The following is a 26,266-nucleotide window of genomic DNA, read 5'->3' as shown; positions in this document are numbered from 1 at the left end:
TTTTATTTGTTCAAAAGTTTCTCAGATTCCTTCAAAACAAAGCATGCAGATGGGAAAACGCATCTTCAGCCATAATAAGACACCTAGAGAGCAGCCATTAATCCTGTTTACTGTCTCTGTGTATTTGTAATCAGTCTCTTGTTGCGCAGAGAGCTCCTGATCAATTCTCATCCGTCTCTCTTCCTGATCGATCTCTTCACACCTGAATCGGTGAAACAAAGATTTAAATTCAGTGAAATTCTCCGTCTGTGGCTTGTCAATATGTTTGTCCCTGAGACTTTATCGATGATCAACAGTTTAGCGTTTCAGATTTGGTATTTGTTTGCTCAGACTGCATTTGTCATTTTTATGATATGCAATATGGATGAGAAAAAACATCTGTATGTCATTCCAGGGCTGTCCGTTTTGAGTCTTGATTTATTAAATGATATTTTCTGTGAGATAGATGTATCTAAGATTGGCCCTTCCGTCTCTGCCCAGAAAAGGTGACTAAAAATAATCACTTTTTTTTTTGTAGATTTTATATTACATTAGCAAAATTTAATATCTACAAAAAAAAATGTTAAATAATAATTGTAAAGATTTAAAAAATGCACATCATAAATTATAGTTAGAACAACACAAAAGCTAACATTTGCTCTTATCAATTGTAAATATTTAAAAAGTATATAATACTTAGGAAAATCAAGCAGGGAATGGGTGGGCTTGAAGTTAATTACACCTCACTTTCCCATTCTTCTTCTCACAATTGTGGGTGATACTGTGAAATGGCTCCATAAATAATTCAAACAAAACCAAAGACATTTCCAAGCCTACCAACCAGCCTACAACCAACCACATTGACTACAGGCCCCATAAAGGCACCCTATTTATTGAAGTCCTAACTCTAATTTCTGGGGGTCGCCACAATGGAAGCACATGCATTTTAATAGATAGGCAGAGGGCAGGTGAGCCTGGAAGGAGCCCACCACTCCTTAACCACTTGACGACCGCTGCACGCCGATATAAGTCGGCACAATGGCAGCGGTGGGCAAATGGGCATACCTGTACGTCCCCTTTAAGAGGCGGGGATAGCAGGCGCTCGCTCGCCACGTACAGCGGGACCGACAGACTCGATGTCCGCCGGGTTTCCCGCCGATCGTGTCACAGAGCCGCAGAACTGGGAAGTGCCTATGTAAACAAGACATTTCCCCGTTCTGGCTTGTGTCATGACAGAGATCACTGCTCTCTGTCATCAAGAGCAGTGATCGCTGTCATGCGAGTTGTAGCCCACCCCCCCCACAGTTAGAATCACTCCCTAGGACACACTTAACCCCTTCATCGCCCCCTAGTGGTTAACCCCTTCCCTGCCAGTGTCATTTACACAGTAATCAGTGCATTTGTATAGCACTGATCACTGTATAAATGACAATGGTCCCAAAATAGTGTCAAAAGTTTCCGATGCGTCCGCCATAATGTTGCAGTCATGAAAAAAATCGCAGATCGCCGCCATTACTAATAAAAGAAGAAATTAATAATAAAAATGCCATAAAACTATCCCCTATTTTGTAGACGCTACAACTTTTTCGCAAACCAATCAATATAAGCTTATTGCGATTTTTTATTTTTACCAAAAATATGTAGAAGAATACATATCGGCCTAAACTGAGGAAAAAAATTGTTTTTTTTAAAATATTTTTGGGGGATATTTATTATAGCAAAAAGTAAAAAATATTGAGTTTTTTTTTTCAAAATTGTCGCTCTTTTTTTTGTTTATAGCGCAAAAAATAAAAACCGCAGAGGTGATCAAATACCACCAAAAAAAAGCTCTATTTGTGGGCAAAAAATCTTCAATTTTGTTTGGGTGCAACGTCGCACGACCACGCAATTGTCAGTTAAAGCGACGCAGTGCCAAATCGCAAAAAGTGCTCTGGTCAGAAAGGGGGTAAAATCTTCCGGGACTGAAGCGGTTAAAGGCCGTCGCCCTTCCAGAGCTCCTTGCTGCAAAGACCAGTTATAGGTGGGGGCAGTGCCCACTTGTTTGCACCATAAATAATTGTTTTGTAAGGGAAGCAGTCACATGACTGTCATACATTAGAGTAAAGGTGTTAAACCCCGACTGCTAAATGTTTCTATTTTATTAACATATTAAAATCCTACAAATATTGACATCAGCAAATAATATACGAGAGAAGATCAATGATGGTATGAAAGTCATAAATCATGATAAATTTTTTTTTAAGATAAAGAACAGTAAGAATGTGATTTCTTAATATAAATATATTTTTAATAACAATAAATAGTGAAGACTGATCAGATTACGCAAGTTTACATTTTTGATCAATATTTTCAAATTGCTCATATGACCTAAGAAAACAAATGCAGTGCAAAAGTACTTAAAAAGCCAATTTTCATAACAAATTACTAATGACTGTTTTTTTTTTTGTTGTTGTTGTTTTTGTACTATTGCTCTTTCAATGGGAGTTTTTCTTTGTCTTCTTAAATGTTTTTGCTGCTCACAATGCAAGAAATGGTTCCTGAATTCTAAATCTAATATGCAGTGGCCATCAAGAAATAGGACAAAAATCTTACATAAGTTATATATATACAACACACCCTATATTAACCAAAAATATTTTGACGCCTGCCTTTACACGCGCATTAACTTTAATGACATCCCAGTTTTGGTCCGTAGGGTTTGGCCCACCCTTTGCAGCTATAACAGCTTCAACTCTTCTGGGAAGACTGTCCACAAGGTTTAGGAGTGTGTCTATGGGAATGTTTGACCATTCTTCCAGAAGCGCATTTGTGAGGTCAGACACTGACTTTGGATGAGAAGGCCTGGCCCGCAGTCTCCGCTCTAATTGATCTCAAAGATGTTCTATTGCAGGGATATGCAATTAGCGGACCTCCAGCTGTTGCAGAACTACAAGTCCCATGAGTCATAGCAAGACTCCGACAGCCACAAGTATGACACCCAGAGGCAGAGGCATGATGGGACTTGTAGTTTTGCAACAGCTGGAGGTCTGCTAATTGCATATCCCTGTTCTATTGGGTTGAGGTCAGGACATGTCTTTATGGACCTTGCTTTGTTCACTGGTCCAAATAATTTGGCGGAGGGGGGATTATGGTGTGGGGTTCTCAGGAGTTGGGGTTGGACCCTTAGTTCCAGTGGAGGGAACTCTTAAGGCATCAGCATACAAGACATTTTGGACAATTTCATGCTCCCAACTTTGTGGAAACAGTTGGGGGATGGCCCCTTCTTGTTTCAACATGTGCACAAAGCAAGGTCCATAAAGACATGGATGAGAGAGTTTGGGGTGAAGAAACTTGACTGACCGGCACAGAGTCCTTACCTCAACCCAATAGATTACCTTTGGAATGAATTAGAGCTGAGACTGCGAGCCGGGCCTTCTCTCCAACATCAGTGCCTGACCTCACAAATGCGCTCCTGAAAGAATAGTAAAACTTTTACATAGACACACTCCTAAACCTTGTGGACAGCCTTCCCAGAAGAGTTGAAGTTGTTATAGCTACAAAGGGTGGGCCAACTCAATATTGAACCCTACGGACTAAGACTAGAATGCCATTAAAGTTCATGTGCGTGTAAAGGCAGGCGGCCCAATACTTTTGGTACTATAGTGTATATAAATATAAAAAACACATAAGATTCTTATGTGCTTTGAACAAACACTTCTCCAGTGGCAGAGATTAAGGATTTCTGAATTTCACAATAAATTATACATTTTGGGTCTATGCTCACCACGATCAATATGCCTGAAATTTGAAGCCCAAGGAGGCTTTATATATTTTATTTTTTCATTCTAATTTAGAACCTCTTAGCCGTGATGCACTGAGGAAGATACAGTAAGTGGCCACATACAGGTCCTTATTTGGCTGGTTGTTGAAATGCTTTCTTTTTTAAATCAGACAAGCATAGGCCTTTGCTTGCCCAAGTCAGACAAAAAAGAATGTCTCCATTGCCTGGCAGTGTCCCTTGTAATTCAGATGTAGAAATTGATGATTAAAAAAATGACAGCTAAAATTCATGCTATAAAGCAAGAGAGTTGTTTTTTTTTAATGAAAGGTGCTTTAAAAGTCAAGACCCAAACTTAATAAAGGAAAGAACAACCAAGAAGGTGTAGTAGCACATTACCATCGTAAATTGTGTTTAATTGGTCCGAATTATCGTAACGGACAAAGGTGAAACTTGGTTGATATGCAGAAAGATAATAATAAATTTATTTTAAAAATACAAAGATAAAAACATGTATCATGAGTGTACATATCAACCATAACTGGTATCGCAAGTAGTCAAAATAGATGATGATTGAATTAGATCCTTCACCCAGGATCTAATTCAATCATCATCTATTTTGTCTACTTGCGATATCACTTATAGTTGATATGTACACTCCATGATACAAGTTTTTATCTTTGTATTTTCTAAAATTAATACCGTATTTATCGGCGTATAACACGCACTTTTTTCCCCTTAAAATCAGGGGAAAATCACGGGTGCGTGTTATACGCCGATCTCTTGCGATCCTGAGCTGACAGATCTTCAAAATCGCCGACCGCGATTTGAAAATGGCGCCGCAACACACAGAGCCGGTCCTCGGCTCTTCTCGGCCACTTTCAGGTTCACTCGAGCGCCGCACGAACCTAGCCGAGTGTACTTGGCTAGGTTCGGATAGCTCCGCTCACAGTCACGCCCATCCCGGGCAGGACTACGAGTGGAGCCGAAAGTGAACGAGAGCTGCCAAGAAGAGCCGAGGACCGGCTCTGTGTATTTCGGCGCCAGCGGCGCCATTTTCAAATCGCGGTCGGCGATTTTGAAGCTCAGGATCGCAGGGGATCACAGGATTTGCAAGGCTGCACTGGGGCAAGGCTGCACTGGGGCAAGGCTGCACTGGACACTGGGGAAGGCTGCAATGATGGGCATTTAAATGTAAGTTTTTTTCCCTTAAACTTCCCTCCTAAAAGTTTTTTTTTTCCTTAAAATTCCCTCCTAAACTTGGGGTGCGTGTTATACGCCGGTGCGTGTTATACGCCGATAAATACGGTATATGATTATCTTTCTATTTTTGATTGTGACTTCTACTTAAGTGCCGCTAAAGTCCTATCCAAGGGGAACTCCTCTCTTTGTATGCTTATATTTGGATGTTGGCACTGTGATACAATCACTGCTACCCCTCTCTTGGTTGATATGGGTTACTGCACACCATGGCTGTTAGCAATTGCTTTTTAATTTAGCTTTAGCTCACAACTAATTCCTGGTGCAAAGAAAAGCTGTGTGGTAAAAAAAAAAAAAAGAGCCTTTAACTATTATTTTTAGCACAGAGCAATACGGATACACCATGTCATTCTGGTGATCAGATTAACCTCTTGACATGTACTACACCATAATGCAGGTCCATCCATTTTCACTGTGCCACTTGATCCATACTGAACAAGGGCCTGTCACTGTAATCTCACAAGGACCTTCTATGCAGCCATGCTTTTTAAAGAATACGGGAAATTATTAAAGCTATTGGCATTTTTAATACTAAAAAAATATATATATTCTGCAAAAACTTGCAGTTGCAAAAAAAAAAAAAAAAACTTTCTAGTCCTCTCTACAATGTAGCTTCATTGCCATACCAGTAAGAGAAACAATTTTCCACTTGATCTTTCCCGACAACACTTTTACCCCGAGAGATGATCCAATATACAAACAGCATAATAAAGAAGAAAAATAGCAAATGTAAAAAGCCTGTACTATTACACCACCTTGGTATTGTTCTTTCCTGTGGGAAACATACAGGACAATTTTATTGCTACTGCATCACAGGTATAAGCACTGATGCAGAAAGCCTATTCAGTAGTCTCAGTTGGTGAGAACAGTGATTGAAGGCACTTCCTTAGGCTATGTTTAGATTTATTTATTTGATTTTTTATTAATTTCAAAAGGTCCTCCTCTAAACTAAGGTTTTAGTAAATAATCAGATATCAGGCTCTTCAAGGTTGAGAATTTTTTTTCGAGGCACTCAAGAAGATGAGTCAGAATGGGCTCGGGTTCTCGGAAACTGATTCAAGTGGTCTTTTCAAAGCTTTCATTTTAATTTACCGCAATGGATATTAATATGTAGCAAACTTGTTTCCAAGCTTGATATCTCAGTGGTTAGAAACATACTGATAGACTTTTTCATCTGATAAGTACAGTTCCTGATAAAAGTATTTACCCCTTTGGTAGTGTAAGCCCCCCAAAGTTGGAAGGTCTTCTTTATTTAATTCCATCCCTCAGTCATTTCTCAGAGTTGAATAGGTGAGTTTAGAAAGAAAATAAGATCTCCAAGCTTCAGGGATCATTTGCTGAGTTTTCTGTGTTGAAAAGGGAAACAACTTAAAGTGATAAATTAGAAAGGCGCATTGAAAAGGTGTGTTTTTGGCACAGACTATTTCACGATTTGTTCACTTTCATTATTGGACTTTATGGATTCGAATTACACACAGAAAAATAGTGTGTGGGTCTTGTTTTAATGTATTATTCATTGTGGTTTATGGAGGACTATATTGCATGTTGCATAATTTAAAGGGTTAAAAAAAAGGCTTATTTTATACTCTGACAAGTCCCATAACCCTGTATGTTTTATTTGCATTATTAGTAGAGGTATACTTTATATGGTGGGGGAGTGCTGCATCTGCAATATTATTTATTTATTATTATTTATTTCAGTTACTTATATAGTGCCGTCAATTCACACAGCGCTTTACATATACATTGTACATTCACATCAGTCCCTACCCTCAAGGAGCTTACAATCTAAGGTCCCTAACTCACATTCATACATACTAGGGACAATTTAGACAGGATCCAATTAACCTACCAGCATGTCTTTGGAGTGTGGGAGGAAACCAGAGTACCCGGAAGAAACCCACGCAGGCACAGGGAGAACATACAAACTCCAGGCAGGTAGTGTCGTGATTGGGATTCGAACCAGCGATCCTTCTTACTGCTAGGTGAAAGTGCTATCCACTACACCACTGAATTGAGTTATAATAATCTTTATGATAGCGGAAGTGTAATACCAGGGGTATTTGATACTTATACATTTTTTTGTGCACCTTGGTAGGTGTCCTCACAATTGTTCTCTATATTATGTTGTGTTATATTCTTGTGCTTGCAGTCTAAACTGTATTGTTGTGAAGAGGGGACACAGATTTTTAGCATCTCCTTTTGTCTTGTCCGACCAGAATACACATTTCCAGGGATTGTAAATTCTGTTGTAAGGTTCTAAACACAATTATTGGAAATGCAGAACACTATAATGCCGCGTACACACAATCGGACTTCTCGTCGGAAAAAGGTATGACGGCTTTTCCGACGGGATCCTGCTCAAGTTTGCCTTGCATACACACAGTCACGCAAAAGTTTGCTGAAATTATGACCATCAAGAGCGCGGTGATGTACAACACTACGACGAGCCACGAAAATGAAGTTCAATGCTTCCGACCATGCGTCGAATTGTTTCTGAGCATGCGTAGGAATTTTGCACGTCAAAATTGCCACAGATGATCGCGTTTTCGGATAGGAACTTTTCCTGACCGAAAAATTGAGAACGCGCTCTCAATCTTTTGCTGGCTGGAATTCAGCCAGCAAATGTCCGATGGAGCATACACACGGTCGCATTTTCAGACGTAAAACTCTCATCGGTCTTTTGCGGGCCGAAATTCCGATCGTCTGTACGCGGCATTAGAGTATCCAGGGCCGGGACAAAGGGTGGCTGCCCTGGGTACTGTGGTATCATGTAAGATGAGGGGCAGCAGGGGGTAAGAACTGTTCTAGAAGGGGAAATTTGGTGTTGTGTGTGTGCTAGGAGTGGTCATTTAGGGGTGGTTTGTTTTGGGAGGGGTTGGGGAGAAGAGGGTTTGAGCTGGAAGAGGGTCGATTTGGGGGAGGGGGGGCGAGGTTGTGCTAGAAGAGGTGATATGGTAGAGGGGGCGAGGGATTTGTGCAAGGAGGGATGATTGGGGGTGCTTGTGCTAGGAGGGCGGATTGGGGGGATATTTATGCTAGGAAGGGGGATTGGAGTAGGGGCAGGGGAGAATGTATACTCGGAGGGGAAATTTGAGGGGTGGAGGATTTATATCAAGAGGGGTGATTTTTATTGGGGAGTGGGGTGGATTTGTACTGGGAGGAGGGAGGATTTATGCTTAGGGGGTAACCCTGCAGATTAGTGCATGATTTTTGAGGGGGGGTAGGATTTTTGCTGACACATGCTGCTAATGCATCTTGGGGGGGTAGCGCAGTTTGGCATGTTTGCCCTGGGTGCCAGGTGACCTTGTTCCGCGAATGAGGGTATCCATAATGGCAATATATTGTATTATTGTTCACAGATCCCGGTGCCTCAGGTCAGTGCCAAAACTATGCAATGCCTGTCCATCATTTAGAATCTTCACTTCAATATTGTTGCACAGTTGTGCCCTAGTGAACACAGATGTGCTCCTTGGTGATCCTATGGCCTCAGTCAGAGAAGCTAATAAACAGCTCACCAGGTCTGCTAGTTAACCTCTTTGAGGCTTTCTCTCAGACCTTGAGCAAAGAACAAGATTTTGTAATCACACAGGGGGATCAAATGCAAAAGTTGCTATAAGATAAAAAAAGGCTCAATCTGCTTCCTGTAGGAAGGACAGCTATACAAAGAGTTTACCAAGCAGAATAGAGCTCCCCAGGGACACAGGTTACCACAGAATAAACTTGCCATTATAGTCTTGAAGGATGAAAAAAAAATATTTCTAAATTCACCCACACACTTCACATAGTATATAAAGAAGACTGACAAAGATTGATTACTGCATCAATATACAACATAATCCACCACATAATCCACCGATCCACACTGGATCATACTGCACTCTGATGTTTGAATAAATCTTCACCTTTCGTTGTCAACTACATGAGAATTGCAAAGAGCTTTAAAAAGCAGCCTACCGAAGAGCAACAGTGTTGTGTGTTTGATTAACAAGCACTTGTTATCACGACTATCTATGCCATGAAGTGCATTTGGCCATTAGAAAATTATACACATAGAAAGCTGGGGATTGAACAGGAACAATTACCATTTGTCAGTGTTGGGTGAAGGTGAATTTTGGAGGAAAAAAAAAAAAAAAAAAGTTACGTTGGGTGTGAGCTAATCACAAGTGAAAGATCAGATGAAGGACATCCAGAGTCATAGGGGGTTATTTACTAAAGGCAAATCCACTTTGCACTACAAGTGCACTCGCTGTAGATCACGAGGGGGACATGCAAGGAAAATAAAAAAAATGAATTTTAGCTTGCACATGATTGGATGATAAAATCAGCAGAGCTTCCCCTCATTTCAGATCTACCCCTCAGATTTATAGCGACTGCACTTCCAAGTGCACTTGTAGTGCAAAGTGGATTTGCCTTTTCGTAAATAACCCCCTTAGTGTCTGAATTAATTATTTTTCTATAAGCCGAAGAAGCACAATTTCAGTCAATTAATTTTGATAATAATAATAATTTCTTGTAGCCCTGAAGAAGATGGGGCTTCTGAGCCTTGAAATGTGTTGCGTCTCCTTCTAGCTAATAAAATAATTGTGACCTGCAATAGCTTGGTGTGCCGCTCAGGCTCTTTGTGGGGTATATGTGGACATTTTCAGCCGCTGCTGGGAGTTCCAGCAAGGGATGGAGCTCATCCCTAAAGCCATACATCCTTTCCATTCCGTAGTTGTGTCAGACTCAACCTGGCTTTAACCAGGCCACACCCCCAATGCGTTTCACTCTGCCCCCAGAGCTTAGTCATGGGGATGGAGCTCCCATGAATATGGGGAGTATTAAAACATCATCAGCAGTCACTCAGGTGCGTGCAATGGTTCGTTCATCCTATATGGTTGAAAATTAATAAATTGGGTGAATATGTTTAAAAGAGTGAGAAAAATGAAAACATAAGATAAAAATGGAAAAATAAAAAAATTAAAACTGAATGTTTTTTTTCTAACTTTTTAGCATCATTCATGCCCACATTTATCAGTATAACATTACCAATAATTTCTTGTAACCCTGAAGAAGAGGGAGCTTCTGACTCTTGAAATGTGTTGCTCCACCTCCTAACCAATAAAATAATTGGATCAGACCCTATGACTTAGGATGTCCTTCATCTTATCTTTCACTTGCGAGACGCCAACGCCCAATGCAATTGACTTACTTTTGTTTTTCTTTTGGCTTACTTTTTTTTTTTTTTTTTAATTCAGCTTCACCCAACACTGAAAAACTGGTCATTGTTCTTTTCAATCGCCAGCTTCTATACTTTTCTAATAGCCTAATGCACTCCAAGATGCATAGACGTATATGACAAGTGCTTCATTTGTTGCTTTACCAGCCATTATAAAGAAGCCAGTTGTGATAAAAGTATACAAGCTGCCACTTCTGACTTGTTTTTGAAGGTGCAAAAAAATCAGGGCTTGCATTCTCTTTTTTTCACTTTGGTCATACGTGAATGACTGACCCCAGAACAAATGTGTGCGTATCTTGTGTCGCACGATTGTTGCAGGTCAGCAATTCATCTGGTCATGAAGAAAGAATAAGGATGACAGTCCTAGATTTTGTATCTTCAAAAGTAAGTCAAAACGGGCATTTCTATCCCCTAAAGGGCAACATCTAGACTTATGATCATTTTACCAAAGAACACAAGAACATAAAATGTACAATATCTATATAACGTACCATTTTTATACTCAGCTAGGTGTAATTTCTGTCTTGTATCTGGCAGCCAGGCATATTGTGTGTTTACATGGATTTTTTTCAGAATGCAATGGTAGTTTACTTTTATTTATTTTTTCTTGTTCAATATATCTTTGCTCAATATTCAGATATATGAACATTTTGCTTGAAACCTAATGGATATTTATGGCTTAGGGAACGAGTGTCTCCGCTTCGAACAGGCAGGTTATTTTTTCTCTTCTCTTCACTTTTCTTTGCTTTTCTTTCTATGCAGGCCTTCCTGAACTTTAAGGTCTTAGGAAGCACATTGGGATACCAATTGTCTGATCTCATTATTGAAAAAGCTTCTTTGCTTTTGTTAATGGGCGATAGACAATATAGACATTTGTGATGTTAACGAGGGTTATTACCCTCAAGACCACTGTTGTTGTACCCTGTCAGTCTATGATTTACGATTTGAGACACATCCTTGTCTTCTTTCTTCTTGCTTTTATACTATAGATAGATACATGAGCAATATTGTGCTATCTTTTTGTTTGCCTTTATAAAATGACAATAAAATGATTTAAAGCAAAGATGCAGAGTTCAAAGAAAGTAGCATTAGATAAACAATAGCAGAAAGCTGAAGATGGATCACTCCACTCTAATAAATGATATATCAAAACAATACAATTAGACAGGTCAAGTGTTCGATAACAACAATCCAAAATTTCGGATCCATCTGTATCACCACTAGATGGGACCTTCGAATGGTGGATGTATGGCCAATGCATCAGCAAATCAAGCCATGTGAGAAAGGTGAAAGGAAAGAGAAGGTTAAGGGGTAGGGGGAGGTTTTAGGGACTCCCATTGGTCGGTACAACCGACTTCAGCTTCATTGGGTTTAACTGATACCTGTTTGCTTGAACTTTGAAGGTTAGCATTTTGGAGGGAGAAAATGGAAGACCCAAGGTTGCCATAGTTTCATATATTTCAGTCCTGCAGGGTAGCTTCTATTTTGGTGTGTATCATAGCTTGCATAATAAGAATTTTGGTCTCAACAATGCTTATAGTGGATGACTTCCAAGCCCTGGCTATCGTTTACTTATGCCACATACACACGAGCGGACTTTTCGACCGGACTGGTCCGGTGGACAATTGGACCTTGTGTGGGCTTCATCGGACCTGTAGCTGACTTTTTCGGTCGAAAATCTGATGGACTTTAGATTTGGAACATGTTTCAAATCTTTACATCAGAACTCCGCCGCACCCAGTTCCTATAGAAAAGTCCGCTCATCTGTGTGCTAGTCCAACAGATGAAAACTGACGCCAGGGCAGCTGCTATTGGCTCTCAACTACCTTATTAGTCCGGTCGTACGTCATCACATACAAATCCGTCGGACTTTGGTGTGATGGTGTGTAGGCAAGTCAGTTTGTTGGGAAAGTCCGTTGGATGTCTGCCAAAAGTCCGTTGGACAGTCCGTCGGACCAGTCCGGTCGAAAAGTTTGCTCGTATGTACGCGGCATTAGAAGCAATTGTAACCTGGAGCAACAGTTTGATAGCTCTATTAAAAAATGCCCTGGGGAGCTTGCTACATCCCAATTCAGAGGGGTCTGGTGTCATTGTGATTTGAAAAAGGGTGGATAAAATCATGAACGTTTCAGTCCAATACTTTTGGATTATGGGACAAGTCCACCATATGTGTAGAAGAGTCTCTTTTCTGCATATCTGTGAAAGCACAATGGAGAATAGTTAGGTACATAATTAGCTATGCGCGTTGGAACTAAATACCAGTAGGTAAACAAAGAAAAAATTCCCTAAAGTGGTTGTAAATCTCAGACCTCAAATATAAACAAAGCATATCCTTCTATACTGTGTGCTTGTCTCTCTCCAAAGCACTAATTGTCCTTTCTGTCTGCTGTCTCCTTCCTCTGCTATCAGTATGAGTCTCTTCTGGCAGGTTTTCCTGACACCAAGAGATAAAAAGGTGACAGGGAGAAGAGATCCAGCACACAGCCTGTGATTCATGGCCACAGCTCTGCTGTTTTAAAAATGCTTTGGGGTCAGACATTGGCTTTAAACTTTAAAATTGTGCCAGAGTAGTCAGTTTAATCCATTGTGTCCCTTTTTCCTCTATAAAGACTGGATGTTACACACTATAAGAAAATCGGGCGAACAGGTTTTCCTCGATGTTTCACAGCAAGTCGGACACGAGGAAGGAAATAATGTATGAAAATACTCGTATGACAAAGGCATTTTTTTGTTGTTTATTGATGTGCAGTCTTTCATATCTGATTTTTCTCATACAAAAATGGTACACATTAAATGAAAATCATTCATTCTGTTCACTTACAAGAAAAATGTGGGCGTTTGTCCCTTTTGGAAATTTTCATTTGCAAAGTATGAATCGGATGTCAAAAGATGTGTACTGTGTATACGAAAATTAAACGATCGTGCCTCGTACAGAATTTTTCTTCCGATTTTCTTATAGTGTGTACCCCCCGTAGCTCTGTGTGCATACATAGTAAACTCTGTGAGGCCCCTTTCACACTGTCAGACCGTTCAGGTCCGCCTGTCAGTTTTGTCGGTGGACCTGAACGGGCGCTCCATGTTAGTCTATGGAGCGACGGATGTCAGCTAGGGTGACCACATTTCCAAACTGCCATTCAGGGACACCCCCCCCTTCCTAAAAAAAATATGATTTTTGATACCTCTTTTTGTGACCCCATGGATTTCACAGGTTCATCCTGGGACCTGTAATTCTTCACTGGTTGGGGGGTGGGGGGAGGTCACATCTTCAACTCTGTGGGGTTCATGGTGGGACCTGTAGTCCTTCACTTTTGGGGGGTCACATCTCCCAAAAGTTAAGGACTACAAGTCCCAGCATGGATCCCTGAGATCTAAGGGTGTGATCCCATAGATTTCACAGGTTCATGCTGGGACCTGTAGTTCTTCACTAGTTGGGGGGTGTCACATCTTAAGCTCTGAGGGGTTCATGCTGGGACCTGTGTCAGTTTCATTCCGGGACACTGTATTGTCCCGGAGTGAAGGTGCCCGGGACAGACCTGCAGAATGCAGGACTGTCCCGGACAATCCGGGACACGTGGTCACCCTAATGTCAGCGGTGACATGTCCGCTGACTTTCGACCCGGTCCGATCCACTAAAATCAGACGGATGCCCCTACGTTTTCATCCATCCCTGGCGGATCAGATCGGGTGAGATCTGAGGAAAACGGGCAGCATGTCCGATCTCTCCATAGTAACCAGCGGTGCTCACAAGCCCCTCCCCGCTCAGTGAGCAGAGAGGGACCTGTCATCAGCCGGCTCAGTGGAGATCAACGGAGAGATCTCCCGCTGAGCTGGCAGACAGAGGCGGACTCCGTAGCAGCGGATCCGCCTCGTGAGAATGAAGCCTAATACCTACATACTCAGGGGCAGACTGACCATTGAGCCACTCGGGCACTGCCCGAGGGCCCTGGGTCACTAGGGGGCCCCATCAGGGTTGCCAGCCTCAGTAAAACCAGGGACAGTATGTATAAATCTGTGTTTTTTTTACATCTGTCTGTGTATACTGTGTGTACATGTATGTGTATACTGTGTGATTGTATACTCTGTGTGTGTAAACTGTGTGGCCTCATAATCTCTGATTGGCTGGGGGCCCCAAAATCTCCTATTGCCCGGGGGGCCCATGAGTTATCAGTCCGCCACTGTACATACTGCATGTACAGATGGCACATGTGCACAGCAAACACATAGAAAGAAGTTCCCATGAAGATATTTTTTAGCAGTTGACCGTTACTTTATGATAATAAAGTGATCTTAATATGAAAGTAAACTTCCAAAGCATTATCTAAACTTGGGTTATAAAAGAGGAGTTGAAAAGGAACAATGTCATTGCCTATCTGATATTGTTATCTTGCTCTTTGCCTTCCCAATAGATGTGTTAATGAGTAAGGCTAGCAGATTCTTGTCGCAGTTCTGTGAAAAAGTCTTGTTCTTTTGAACCAGCTTTATTCACAATTGCATTGATTTCGAGACGCCTGCTATTTTTCCTGTGTAGCAGGCACCATTTCAGAAAGATTCTTGCCTTGCATACGATATCCAGCAGTACATTTGGTTCATTAGGCAGAGACACTTTTCTATCTATATAGTTTTACTAAAGGTCATTATGGAAAAAAGTTTCTTAAGCTCTCCATTAAAGGTCTGTCAAATGCTAATAGGATGTCTGGTCTTTGATATGTCCTTTTATACAAAATTTGACAGACAATATAAAGATTTATTTAAAAAAAAAAGCAAAAGGGTGAAGGGCCTAGATTATGGTTACTGAATTCTGCTACAAACATATGCAATCATATTTAGATATACTATAATCATTATAATGCATTTAGCATATTCCTGCCCTGTACGTCATGTTAACCGCTTCCCGACCAGCCGCCGCAGTTTTACTGTGGCAGAATGGCACGGCTGGGCGAAACGACGTTATGTTACGTCGCTTCGCCTTTTGGCCACTAGGGGCACGCGCCCGATGCGAGTGCCCGGCGGGGGCGATGACCCATGATCGCTTGGGACAGAGCAAGAACCGGGATCTGTGTGTGTAAACACACAGATCCTGGCTCTTTCAGGGGAGAGGAGCAGCCAAATCTTCCGGGGCTGAAGCGGTTAAAAAGAGTTTGCAAGTTAAAGTAGTTAAACTATAGGCAAAACTTTTTTTTTTTTTTTCATTTTGGATAGGGTAAGGGAGGTTTATAACCCTTGTAAGGGTTTATTTTTGCCATCTGTGACCCATTGTGGAGATTTTCTTTCAATTCCTGTCCCATAGCCAAACATGGGAGGAAATCCCTGCAAATTAAAACCAATTGCCGACCGCCTAGCTGGGAATGTAAGTCATGATTTTCATGTTGAATACCATTGTATACTAGCTGCCATAACCCCAGTATTGTTTTTCCCTTAGGCGGCAGGCTTTCAGATAAAAGTGGTCCCAGCGGCGGATACGCTGCAAGATCACTTTTATAAGCGGCAGGAGAGGTGACCTCCGCCGCTTCCCGGTTATTTCCAAGCTTACCGGAGCCTTCGGTAAGCCCGAAACCGATCAGATGTCTAAGCAGGAAGTAAGGGTAAGATGGCCCCCACTCGGCTCTATGCCCTTGGAGGACCGGAGTAACCTTTAACGTCACTTCTCGGGCAGATAGGATTTTATTTTTTTTGGTCACTTATTTATTTATTTTTTTGCTTTTAAATGTAAACGAGAGATCTGGGGTCTTTTTGAACCCCACATCTCTCAATAAAGAGGACCTGTCATCCTTATTTCTATTACAAGGGATGTTTACATTCCTTGTAAAAGAATAAAAGTGATCAAAAAATAAAACAATAAAGGGACAGTGTAAAAATAAATAAGAGCAAAATAAATAAGGAATAAAAAGAATTTAAAGCGCCCCATCCCTCCGTCTTCGCGTGAATACAGTGTGACATAAAATATTGCAATGACTGTCATTTTATTCTCTCAGGTCTTTACTTTAAGTAATTTTCTAGCAAACAATACTGATTTTTACTTGTAAACAACAAGTGTCAGAAAAAGGCCTGGTCTTTAAATGGTTAAGGGAATCTCTTGGGGACTCCCAGCTCACCAGAACTAGTGTCCCCATTCGAAGATTTCCCCTCTATTACATTTCTAGGGACAATCCAAAATTTGAGAATTTCTTTTACTTTCACTTTCAATGATAATGGTAAACAGGACAAATAGAGAGGGAGAATCTCCCTAATGGTAGCACAGACAGCAAAAATGATTTTTGCCAAATATGTCTCCTTTTTTTTATATTTATATTATATATTTTTTATCAAAATACTTTTTTTTTCTAGTTTTGGCCAGAGCGGGGAAAAGTTATAGCATCAGTTTGGTTTTCATTGCTCTCTATATCACTGTATTTCAGGGGTCTCAAACTGGTGGCCCTCCAGCTGCTGCAGAACTACAAGTCCCATCATGCCTTTGCCTGAGGGAGTCATGCTTGTAACTGTCAGCCTTGCAAGGCCTCATGGGACTTGTAGTTTTGCAACAGCTGGAGGGCCACCAGTTTGAGACCCCTGCTATATTTCAAAGGGAACGTCTGTTCCAGTTACTAAAAGCAGACATTCAATCTGTCACACCGCAACTCCGATCTAGGTAAAGAGTCTCTGACGGAGACTCTTTACCACGTGATCAGCCGTGTCCAATCCCGGCTGATCACGATGTAAATAGGAAGAGCCGGTGATCGGCTTTTCCTCACTCGCGTCTGACAGACGCGAGTAGAGGAGAGCCGATCGGCTGCTCTCCTAACAGGGGGGGTCTGTGCTGGTTGTTTATCAGCACAGCCCCCCCTCAGATCCCACTCAGGACCACCAGGGAAACCGCCCATGACCACCGGGGAAATACTAATCTGTGCCCAGGCAGCTGCCAATCAATTCCCAGACAGCTGCGAATCAGTGCCCACTCACAATGCCTACCACTGCCAGTGCCACCAGGGATGCCTATCAGTGCTGCGTATCAGTGCCATGTATCAGTGCCGCGTATCAGTGCCGCCTATCAGTGCCACCCATAAGAACCCATCTTTACAGCCTTTCAGTGCTCATCAGTGTCACCCATCAGTGCCCACCAGTGCCCACCCATAAGTGCCCATCAGTGCCCGCTCATTGGTGCCACCTCATCGGTGCCGCCTTATCAGTGCCCATCAGTGAAAGAGAAAACTTACTTATTTACAAAATTTTTTAACAGAAACAAAAGCAAAACTTTTATTTTTTTCTAAATTTTCAGCCTTTTTTTTATTTTTTAGCAAAAAATAAAAGCCGCCGAGGTGATCAAATACCACCAAAAGAAAGCTCTATTTGTGGGAACAAAATGATAAAAATTTAGTTTGGGTACAGTGTTGTATGACCGCGCAATTGTCATTCAAACTGCGACAGCTCTGAAAGCTGAAAATGGGTCTGGGCAGGAAGGTGTATAAGTGCCCAGTATTGAAGTGGTTAAGCACATACAGTAGAGGGCAGTTTTGAGCTGTATGGTGTCCCTTTCTTACATTGCTAGTCAGCAAGTACAAAAATAATTTCTATAATTTGTGTCAGTGGGCGTAAAAAGAACCGTAGTTGCCACCTATTGAAAAGCATTATGAGTGACACCTTGAAGGAATTGAAAGGAAAAATGTGGTGTGCTATGTATGCCAAAAGGATTGAGAAGAGAAACCTAGTACGCCACACTCTTGTGGGTAGGGGTAAAAAGTGAGTGGAGCCAATAACATCAAAGAGACTGTGGGAGCAAAATAAGCACTGCCGTTGCTGTCAGTGGCAGCATGTGTCAGGGACAACAATAACCTGGAGCAAGTGTCAGGCCAAGCAATAACCCCCACCAATAACATCCCCCAGCAAGCGTCAGGGCACGTAATAACAACCCCACAGCAGTGATAACCCCCACCAATAATAACAACTTAACAAATGTCAGCATTAAAATCCCCCCAGCACAACCCCCCCCCCCCCAAGTATTAAAATCCCCAGCCATAATATCACCCCCTCCCCCAGAAAAATGAACCCTATTGCAAGCCCCCCCTTCCATAATATCAACTATCAGCAATATTTTCTCATAATAACCCCCTGGCAATAATGGCCCCTACAATACACCCCACACCTTCCACACAACAGTTCACTCAAACAATAACAGCCCTAGGCACTTACAACTCCCAGGACTTTTAGCCCGGGTTCACACCTATGCGAATTAGATGTGCGTTTCCGCACATCTAATTCGCATAGCAGGAGAATGTGACTGGCTCCCTATGGAGCCAGTTCACATATGATATCTCCGGGGCGGCTGCGGAGCGCACTGCACAAAAACGCTGTGCGTCTTTGGCTCCGTTTCAGGGCCGAATTCAGGCATAGAATCGGCCCTGATTCGTCCCTGAAATGGGGAACAGGGACGCACAGCGCTCCTGTGCGATCTGCAGCCCGTTGTAGTGTGAACCCGGGCTCAATGTCCCCAGCTTTACCTGTAAGAGCGATACCAACTGCCAGCAAAACATCCCTCACCAATTACAACTACCAGCAGTAATATCCCACAGCAAAAAAAAACCCTAGCAAATGTTAGGGCAAGCAATAATACCCCAGGATTAACTCCCCCACCCCCCAGCAATAATAATCCCCTTATTCCAGCAAGAATAATCCCCTAGCAATAACAACTCCCAGTAATAATAACTCTCAGCTCTCAGCAATACCCCCCGAAAATATAACCTCCCCATCAACATTAATCCCCCAGCAAGAACAACTCCCAGCACTTCTGACATCCCCAGCTATACCCGTTTCAGCAAAAGCAACTCCCAGCAAAACATCCTTCAGTGGCAATAACCCACCAACAATTACAACTCTCAGCAATAACAACCCCCAGGATTAAAAACTCCCAGCAAAATTACCCCTCAAGCAGAAACCCCCAGAAATAACCCCTCAGCATTGGCAATAACAACTCCTAGCACTATTGACATCCCCAGCTATACCTGTACCAGCAATAACAACTCACAGCAAAACAACCCCCAGCAATAATCATTCAATAGCAACAACAACCACCACTAGCATTGGTGTTCACTAGTTTTGTTTATGTGAGCACCCACTCCAAGCAAAGCTGCCACCAGAACTAGAATATATCTGTCAGGAAAGAGATCACTCCACCCAAAGGAGGAGCAACGTAGTATTATTTCAGGCAGTGTGCCACAGCCAAACCTGATTGTTAGCATACAGGTGCTGTAGGGGGGATGTTTGATTAAATTTTGTGAGTGCTTTGACACCCTCAAGCACCTCCTGGCACTCCTACTGAGCAACAACCAATTGCTTTTTTCCCTACAAGATTGAGTTGTGGTGTCAAATGTCCATGTTATGAAGATCTAGAGATGTATGGGTGCTTGATGTACCTTCTTAGGTAAACTGGCCCATTCCCAGTACAGGAATGGCCAGTCTAATTATTTTTTTATTATTTTAATGTCGCACAATTCAAGTAGTCTTATAATATATCCAAAGACGTCTTTAGAAAATGTGATCCAAACTACTGAAAGGCACACAAACATTAAGCCCACTAATAATTGTAGTCTAGCTTTTATCTACAGATATATATATGGTCTTCAGGAATACAAGCTGCAATAAAAAGAGTATTCATAAACATATAGTATATGTACAGGCATTACGTTAATGTAGTGGTTGGCATTGTGACAACGGTCCTAGTATCCTGGGCTCAGTTCACACTATCTACATGGAGATTATATGCTTTATCTCTGTGTATGTTTCTTTTCTGCACTCCAGTGTTGTCCACAGTCCAAAATATACTAGCAGGTTAATCAGCTTCCACACTGGAGTGTGCCTATGGTAGGGACATTAGACTGTCCCTGACTGGTCTCTGAGTAGTGGTGTATTTTGGTTTTTGCTGCCCTAGACAAGACTAAATTTCAGGCACATCCCCATCTAAATATGCCCCACCCCTTCCTGATTAAGATCCACCCCTTCAGGCCCTCACCTCTTCCTATTAGAGCTCCACCTCTTCAGAGGGGAGAGAGGGAGGGGGAAAGAGGTAGGGGTGAGAGAGGGGGTGGTGAGAGAGATGGGAACAGGATGGGAGAGAGAGAAAGGGGGTTAAAGAGAGAGGGGGCCCCCCCATTCCCCCCCCCCCATACTACACCAGGAGGTTCCCCCCCCAAAAAAAAGACACTTGACTCTCACCTTCCTGCAGCCCGACGGCTCCTTTTTTCCAGTTGTGTGTATTGAGGCTGCCAAAGGCTTGATCATAGCCCAGGACTCTGACCTTCTCTGCCAAGTGAGCTACTTCTGGGATCGGAGGCTGCAGCTACTGCTGCCTCCTGCTTCCACTTTGTTCCCCTGTCACCTGTCAGTCCGCGGCCACGCCTGGTGTCACCAGGGTGCAGTCCGCACCCCGTAGCGACGCCACAGCTTGTAGAATCCCATCTGCCTACATGCGGTGCTGCCCCCCTAAAAAATGCCACCCAAGGCAAATGCCTTGTTTACCTTGCGGTAGATACACCTGTCTTTGAGTCTGATGTTGTAGAATATGTCAGAGCTATATAAAAGAATACCATAAATACACAGTATATCTATAGACTTTTTACCATTTCTCTTATAAAAACAAAAAGCTCATCAGCTGCTACTTTTAGTAATATGGTTATTACTCTCCTCTGCTAGGGTGTGTGTCCATGTTTAAAACTCGGTATTCTGTGGAAGAGTTTGTGATATTCTAAAAAGCACTACTTTCAGTATTGCTTCTTGTGTCCATCCCAACCTACTTTTTAACCTTCTCCCCCAACATCTTCATAACTGACAAAATAGAAGCTTAATGTCTATCTTTCCTAGCCATATCTTTAGAGACCTTGCTGGTTTTTCCAGACTGTAGGTTCTCTTTAACTACTCAGGTGGTTCATTAAAAATGAAATAGTCAGGCTTCAGACATGTAGCACTATGCTTTGAATTATCTGTATTTAATACAATTGAATTCAGTCAGACTGCTACAAAGATCAGTGGATCTCCACTGGTCCTGTGCAAATCATGCTACAATTGTTTATTTGTTGATGATATAGAAAGTACTTGGTTCATCTGGTTCTTTTCCCTCTTAACATATTGTTTTATTGGTAGAATAATACAGAATTGTTTTATAATGACAGTATATCTTGACAGGTTATGAAAACTAAACAGGTTTTTTTTTGTTGTAATTATGCTTAGGAGGTTTGAATATATTCCTTCGATTAAAAGGGCAAACTAACACTGAAATCCCTATCTGGTCGGCCAGCGGGAATAAAGGGGAAAAGTGGCATCAAGCCCGTCTAACTATACATCCGACAACTTCATTTCAGGTAAGTAAACATGTGGCTTTGTTGTCTTTGTTCTTGTACTTTGTTTCCCCAGAGTATTAGCTGCTAACTCAGAAAAGTCTATTTTCATTAATGATCACTCCCTGATTAAGATAAGCCATGCAAAAAAAAAATCTTCACAGATTCTGTTTGTGAGACTTCCCAGTAACCTTTAAAATTTGGGCATTTATGCTTTTGTCAGAAACCATGAATTTAGACCGAGACAGAAGTACAGTTAAATCACACTTGTTTATTAAAAAAAGTAAATAGAACAAACGTAGTCAAAACATAGCCAGAGTTCAGGAACCGGAACGGATAGTCAGACAAGCCAAACATCAGGGAGCTGGAGATGAGCGTAGTAGAACAGCAAGCAGGATCTGGAGCCAGAAGGGATGTCAGCCAAGCAAGTCTTTTAACAAGAATGCAGGAGAGCATCTCTGTGATGTTGACTAAGGCGAAGGCAGAGATCCTCTGGGCTGGACGGCTTAAGTAGGCAGGACTGACGAGCAGGATATCATCAACAGGCGAGTAACTGTAGAGAGATAGGAGCTGGCAATTAGCCGACAGCTGAGTGGCCAGCTCACAGAAAGAAGGGCTGAGCCCAGCCCTGACACCTGTATGGTCAGTATTTAATTTCTCAAATTAATTTGAAAGAGTCAATAGTGTCGAAGTTCCCATCACCTAAATACAAATGCTTTATAGAAACAATTAATAAATAACATTTACCAACAATAAATAAAGCTGCCTTGGTGACATCACTCTGCATCTCAAGAGAGCTGAGCACTGAATGTCCTGCAAGAACACATTCCCGTAATGTGTACAGATCTCCCAAGTGCCAGCACTGGGGCATGGAGATGCCACTTATTCCTCTTGGAAGTTTCAAAAGCCAAATCCAAACTGTATGTGGGGGGTTGAGGCTTGTGTTTAAAGCAGAACTTCAATTCCATTGCAATGGAGGACCATTTTAAGAAATCTGACCAAATACCCTTAACAGCTGAACGTTAAAGATTTAGAAGTCAAGAACCTGGACCAAGCTTTTGGATTTTATTGTGACAGATAAGAACCACAGAATGATAACATAACATTTGAGTGGATAAGGTAATAACAAGCATCTTGTGGTGTCTTCATTTATACAGGAGTTCTACTATTAAAATAGCGTAAAAAATTCACTTCACAGGTTATTTGATGAACAAAAGCTTAAACACACACACAGAATTTCCTTTATAATATAAGAAACATGAAAAGAAGAGGGTGAGGCCTAATCTTGACTTGCTGATTACCTTCTATGAATGCTAGTTGCCTGGCTGTATTTGGATTTATACCTGAGACAATGGGTTGATTCACTAAAGCTGGATTGAAATTCAGGGAATGGTCAACTTACAATCCATGTGTGGCCACTGCAGTTAAACGGTGTTATTCTGACCGTGGGAGAGTCTTCCCTGTTGTCAGAATGCAATAGCACAGTGGAGGGGATTCCTTGATTGTGTGGATGTGGGAATCAGTTCCGTTTTATTTTTAATTCATCCCACTGGCTGAATGGAAAGAAACTGAACAGTGTATGGCCAGCTGAAGAGTAAAGCATGTTCACTTAGTAAAGAATATCCAGTCATGGTCAAAGGAAAAAAAAACGTATTTTTGCTTGCAAAGGGAATTTTCACTTAGCTTAGTGAATGAGGTGAAGCTCTTTTGACTTCCTTCATCCAAATGTGGATGAAGGTAGTCAAAAGAGCTTCACCTCATTCACTAAGTTAAGTGAAAATGCCCTTTGCTAAGTGAACAGCCTATACAACTTTAGTATATCAACATTAAAGTGGTTGTAAACCCTTTACAACCACTTTTTTGCTACAGGTAAGCCTATAATTAGGCTTACCTGTAGCTACACTGGATATCTCCTAAACCTGCACGGTTTAGGAGATGTCCCCTGTATTTAAATGCATGTGCCGATGTCATTGGCACACGTGCACTGAAGCAAAGCCACGTACGTGCCGTTGCTTTAGTTAGCCTGTGCCGTTACCGGCGGCTCCCGCGTGCATGTGCGGGAGTGACGTCATTGCAGGCTCCGCCCAATCACAGCGCCGGAGTCTGCGATACCCGTAAGTAACTCCGGGAGCGATGTCAGCCGCCGGATCGGTGAATGAGGACTGCTGCGGGGGCTTCAATCTCAGGTAAGTAATTCATAATGAGCTAGTATGCTATGCATACTAGCTCATTATGCCTTTATCTTGCAGGGTTTTTTTTTTTTTTTTTCAGGGTTTACAACCACTTTAATGCATTCTATGCATTAAGGTGAAAAACCTTCTGTGCTGCATCTCCCAGCCAGACCCCCCCCACCCCCCTTTTCTTACCTGAGCCCGATACGATCCAGCGATGTGCATGAGCGCAGCAGCTCCAGCCGCTGTCTCTCTCCTCATTGGAAAGATTGATAGCAGCGGGAGCAAGCCCATACAAGTGCCCCCATGGACACTGGTTTTCTGTAGGGGCACCTGCTAAAGAGGAGGAGTCTGGAGCAAGTAAGTATGGGCATGTATTTTATTTTAATAAAAAAAAAATAAGGTTTACAAACCCTTTAATTACTCCATAACAAGATCAAGAGCGTTAGAATTTCTAATCTGCATGCTCCTGATCAGTGACTTATAAGTCCTAAAAGCTAAGGATTAGCATAACCAAGAAACTATTTTCAAAGAGGTTACAAGACAGACTCTCTACTTCCTACGGTTTTCCTTGAACCAAAAACATTTTTACCCCATTTTCATACAAAGAGGGAGAAGCCACTATGCAGTTCAGTGTCTGGCAGCCTAAAAATAATTGATATCAATTTGAATTTTTTTCCTTACATCTGCTTTTGAAAATGATAGACACATTGACACTGATTGTTTCTTGTGCAGCTGGGCCATTCTCTAGATCTACCTTCTCAGTATGGTGTATCCCATTTTCTTCATTCACTCATTTTCTCTGTTTCTAGTAGTCAAGGTCAGCAAGCCGCCTCAAATGTTTTATGGGAATTAAATAACTTCAGTGAAACCACAAAAACATGTTTGTTTTTTTTCCCAACTTTTCACTAAAGTTGTCTTTGTAACTTGTATTCCTGACGCAATAAGCTATAGAGTCAGCGAAGAAAGTGGATATGCCACTCATTGCAAAACAGGCTCATAAGAGGAAAGCGTGAAATACAATGTGACAGGTGGAATCTTCACCCTTGGTTCAAGCAGTTTGTTTTTTTACTAAAACTTTAATTTGCTTTTCTTTAGTATGAGTGTCTGTAAAACCCATTTGAATAAAGGCAAATCATTCACTTAGATGTTCTTGTTTGGCACAATGACGCTGCAGCAATAAACGCAGACTTGTGACTTGCAGTAGAAACGAAATGATCATCCTGCAGATGGATTATAATTGGCCTGGGGGGATAAATTAAATAAAGAAGAGTTCTTTTCTTGTTCTGAGCACCAGAGGAGAAAAAAACACACACCCTCACCTAAAACATAATGTCTAAATCCCAGAAGGTTTATGGAGAATCACATAGTCTGCATTAAAACAAATTGCACTATTTAACCATGTAGTTTCTAGAAGAGAGATTTTTCCCATTTCAAATGAGCACTTTTTACTAGAAATGGGTAAACTTCTAGAATTCACTCCCTCATGAGAAAGTTTGGGATTTGGGGGTGATCTGTCTATTAGCCCAACTGAAGTCCCAGAAATAGATATGCAGTTAGGTAGAAGTTGACTGCACAGTGCAATAGGCACCATCATAGAGCTCAGTGGAGTGGGAGAGCTTATTTTAATAATTAAAAAAAAACAAAAAAACAACTAGCACAAAATTAGACATGTGCGGTTTGTTTTGTTCTGAATTGAAACTCAGACACATTTTTCAGTATTCAGAAATTCGGATGTATCCGAATCTCCAAATTACCATAGTAACGAATCTCAAATAATGAAAACAAAATTTCAGACCAAATTCGAATTTGAATAGTTTTCTAATCGAATTTGAATTTCCGAAGAGAATACAATTGGAATAGAAAATAAAGGAATAGAATAGAATAAAAAATTTAAGTTTGAATTTGAGAAGATGGTTATATTCTCTGTTCTATTCTATTTTTTTATTTTCTATTCTTTACTTTTCTATTCTAATCAAATCTTTTCTATTTAAATTCATTCAATTCTATTGTTTTTTGAATTCTATTCTTTTTTCCAGTCTATTCTAAATTTGAATTTCGGAAGAAGATTATATTCTATTTTATTCTATTCCTTTTTTTTCTATTGTATTCAAATGTATTTTCTTTGAAATTCGAATTTGAGAGGATGGTTATATTCTAAGAAAATACATTTGAATACAATAGAAAATAATAGAAAACAAAAGGAATAGAATAAAATAGAATATAACCTTCTTCCGAAATTCAAATTTAGAATAGAATAGACTGGAAAAAAGAATTTACTAGAATAGAAAAAAAAAAGAATAGAATAGAATGCACATAAACCTCTTCCGAAATTCAAATAGCATAAATTTGAATAGAAAAGTAAAGAATAGAAAATAAAAGAATAGAACAGAGAATATAACCATCTTCCAAAATTTGAATAGAATAAATTTGATTTCGACTGGCATTCGATTTGAATGCCATTTGATTTCGAATGGATTTAGGTTTTCCGAATTTGGAAAATTCAAATAAATTCTAATTTGAATAAACTAAACAAGTTCCAAAAATGAATTAAACGAATTTAACTAAATTAATTTAT

The 26,266-nt window shown here is 41.1% G+C and overlaps 1 protein-coding gene across 2 annotated transcripts in view; it reads left to right on the top strand.

The window, feature by feature from the left end:
- Positions 1–26,266, top strand: part of MDGA2 (MAM domain containing glycosylphosphatidylinositol anchor 2) — a 1,144,403-nt gene that overhangs the window by 1,109,680 nt on the left and 8,457 nt on the right. For both annotated transcript variants that reach the window (XM_073609471.1, XM_073609469.1), the window contains exon 15: positions 21,411–21,541. In XM_073609471.1, the coding sequence (XP_073465572.1) occupies positions 21,411–21,541 (131 nt within the window). The remainder of the gene's footprint in view (positions 1–21,410; positions 21,542–26,266) is intronic.

This window comes from Aquarana catesbeiana, linkage group LG13 (assembly GCF_042186555.1).
Source record: "Aquarana catesbeiana isolate 2022-GZ linkage group LG13, ASM4218655v1, whole genome shotgun sequence".
NCBI lineage: Eukaryota > Metazoa > Chordata > Amphibia > Anura > Ranidae > Aquarana > Aquarana catesbeiana.
The sequence above is the reverse complement of the archived record's forward strand: the minus strand, read 5'-3'. Positions and strand labels throughout refer to the sequence as shown.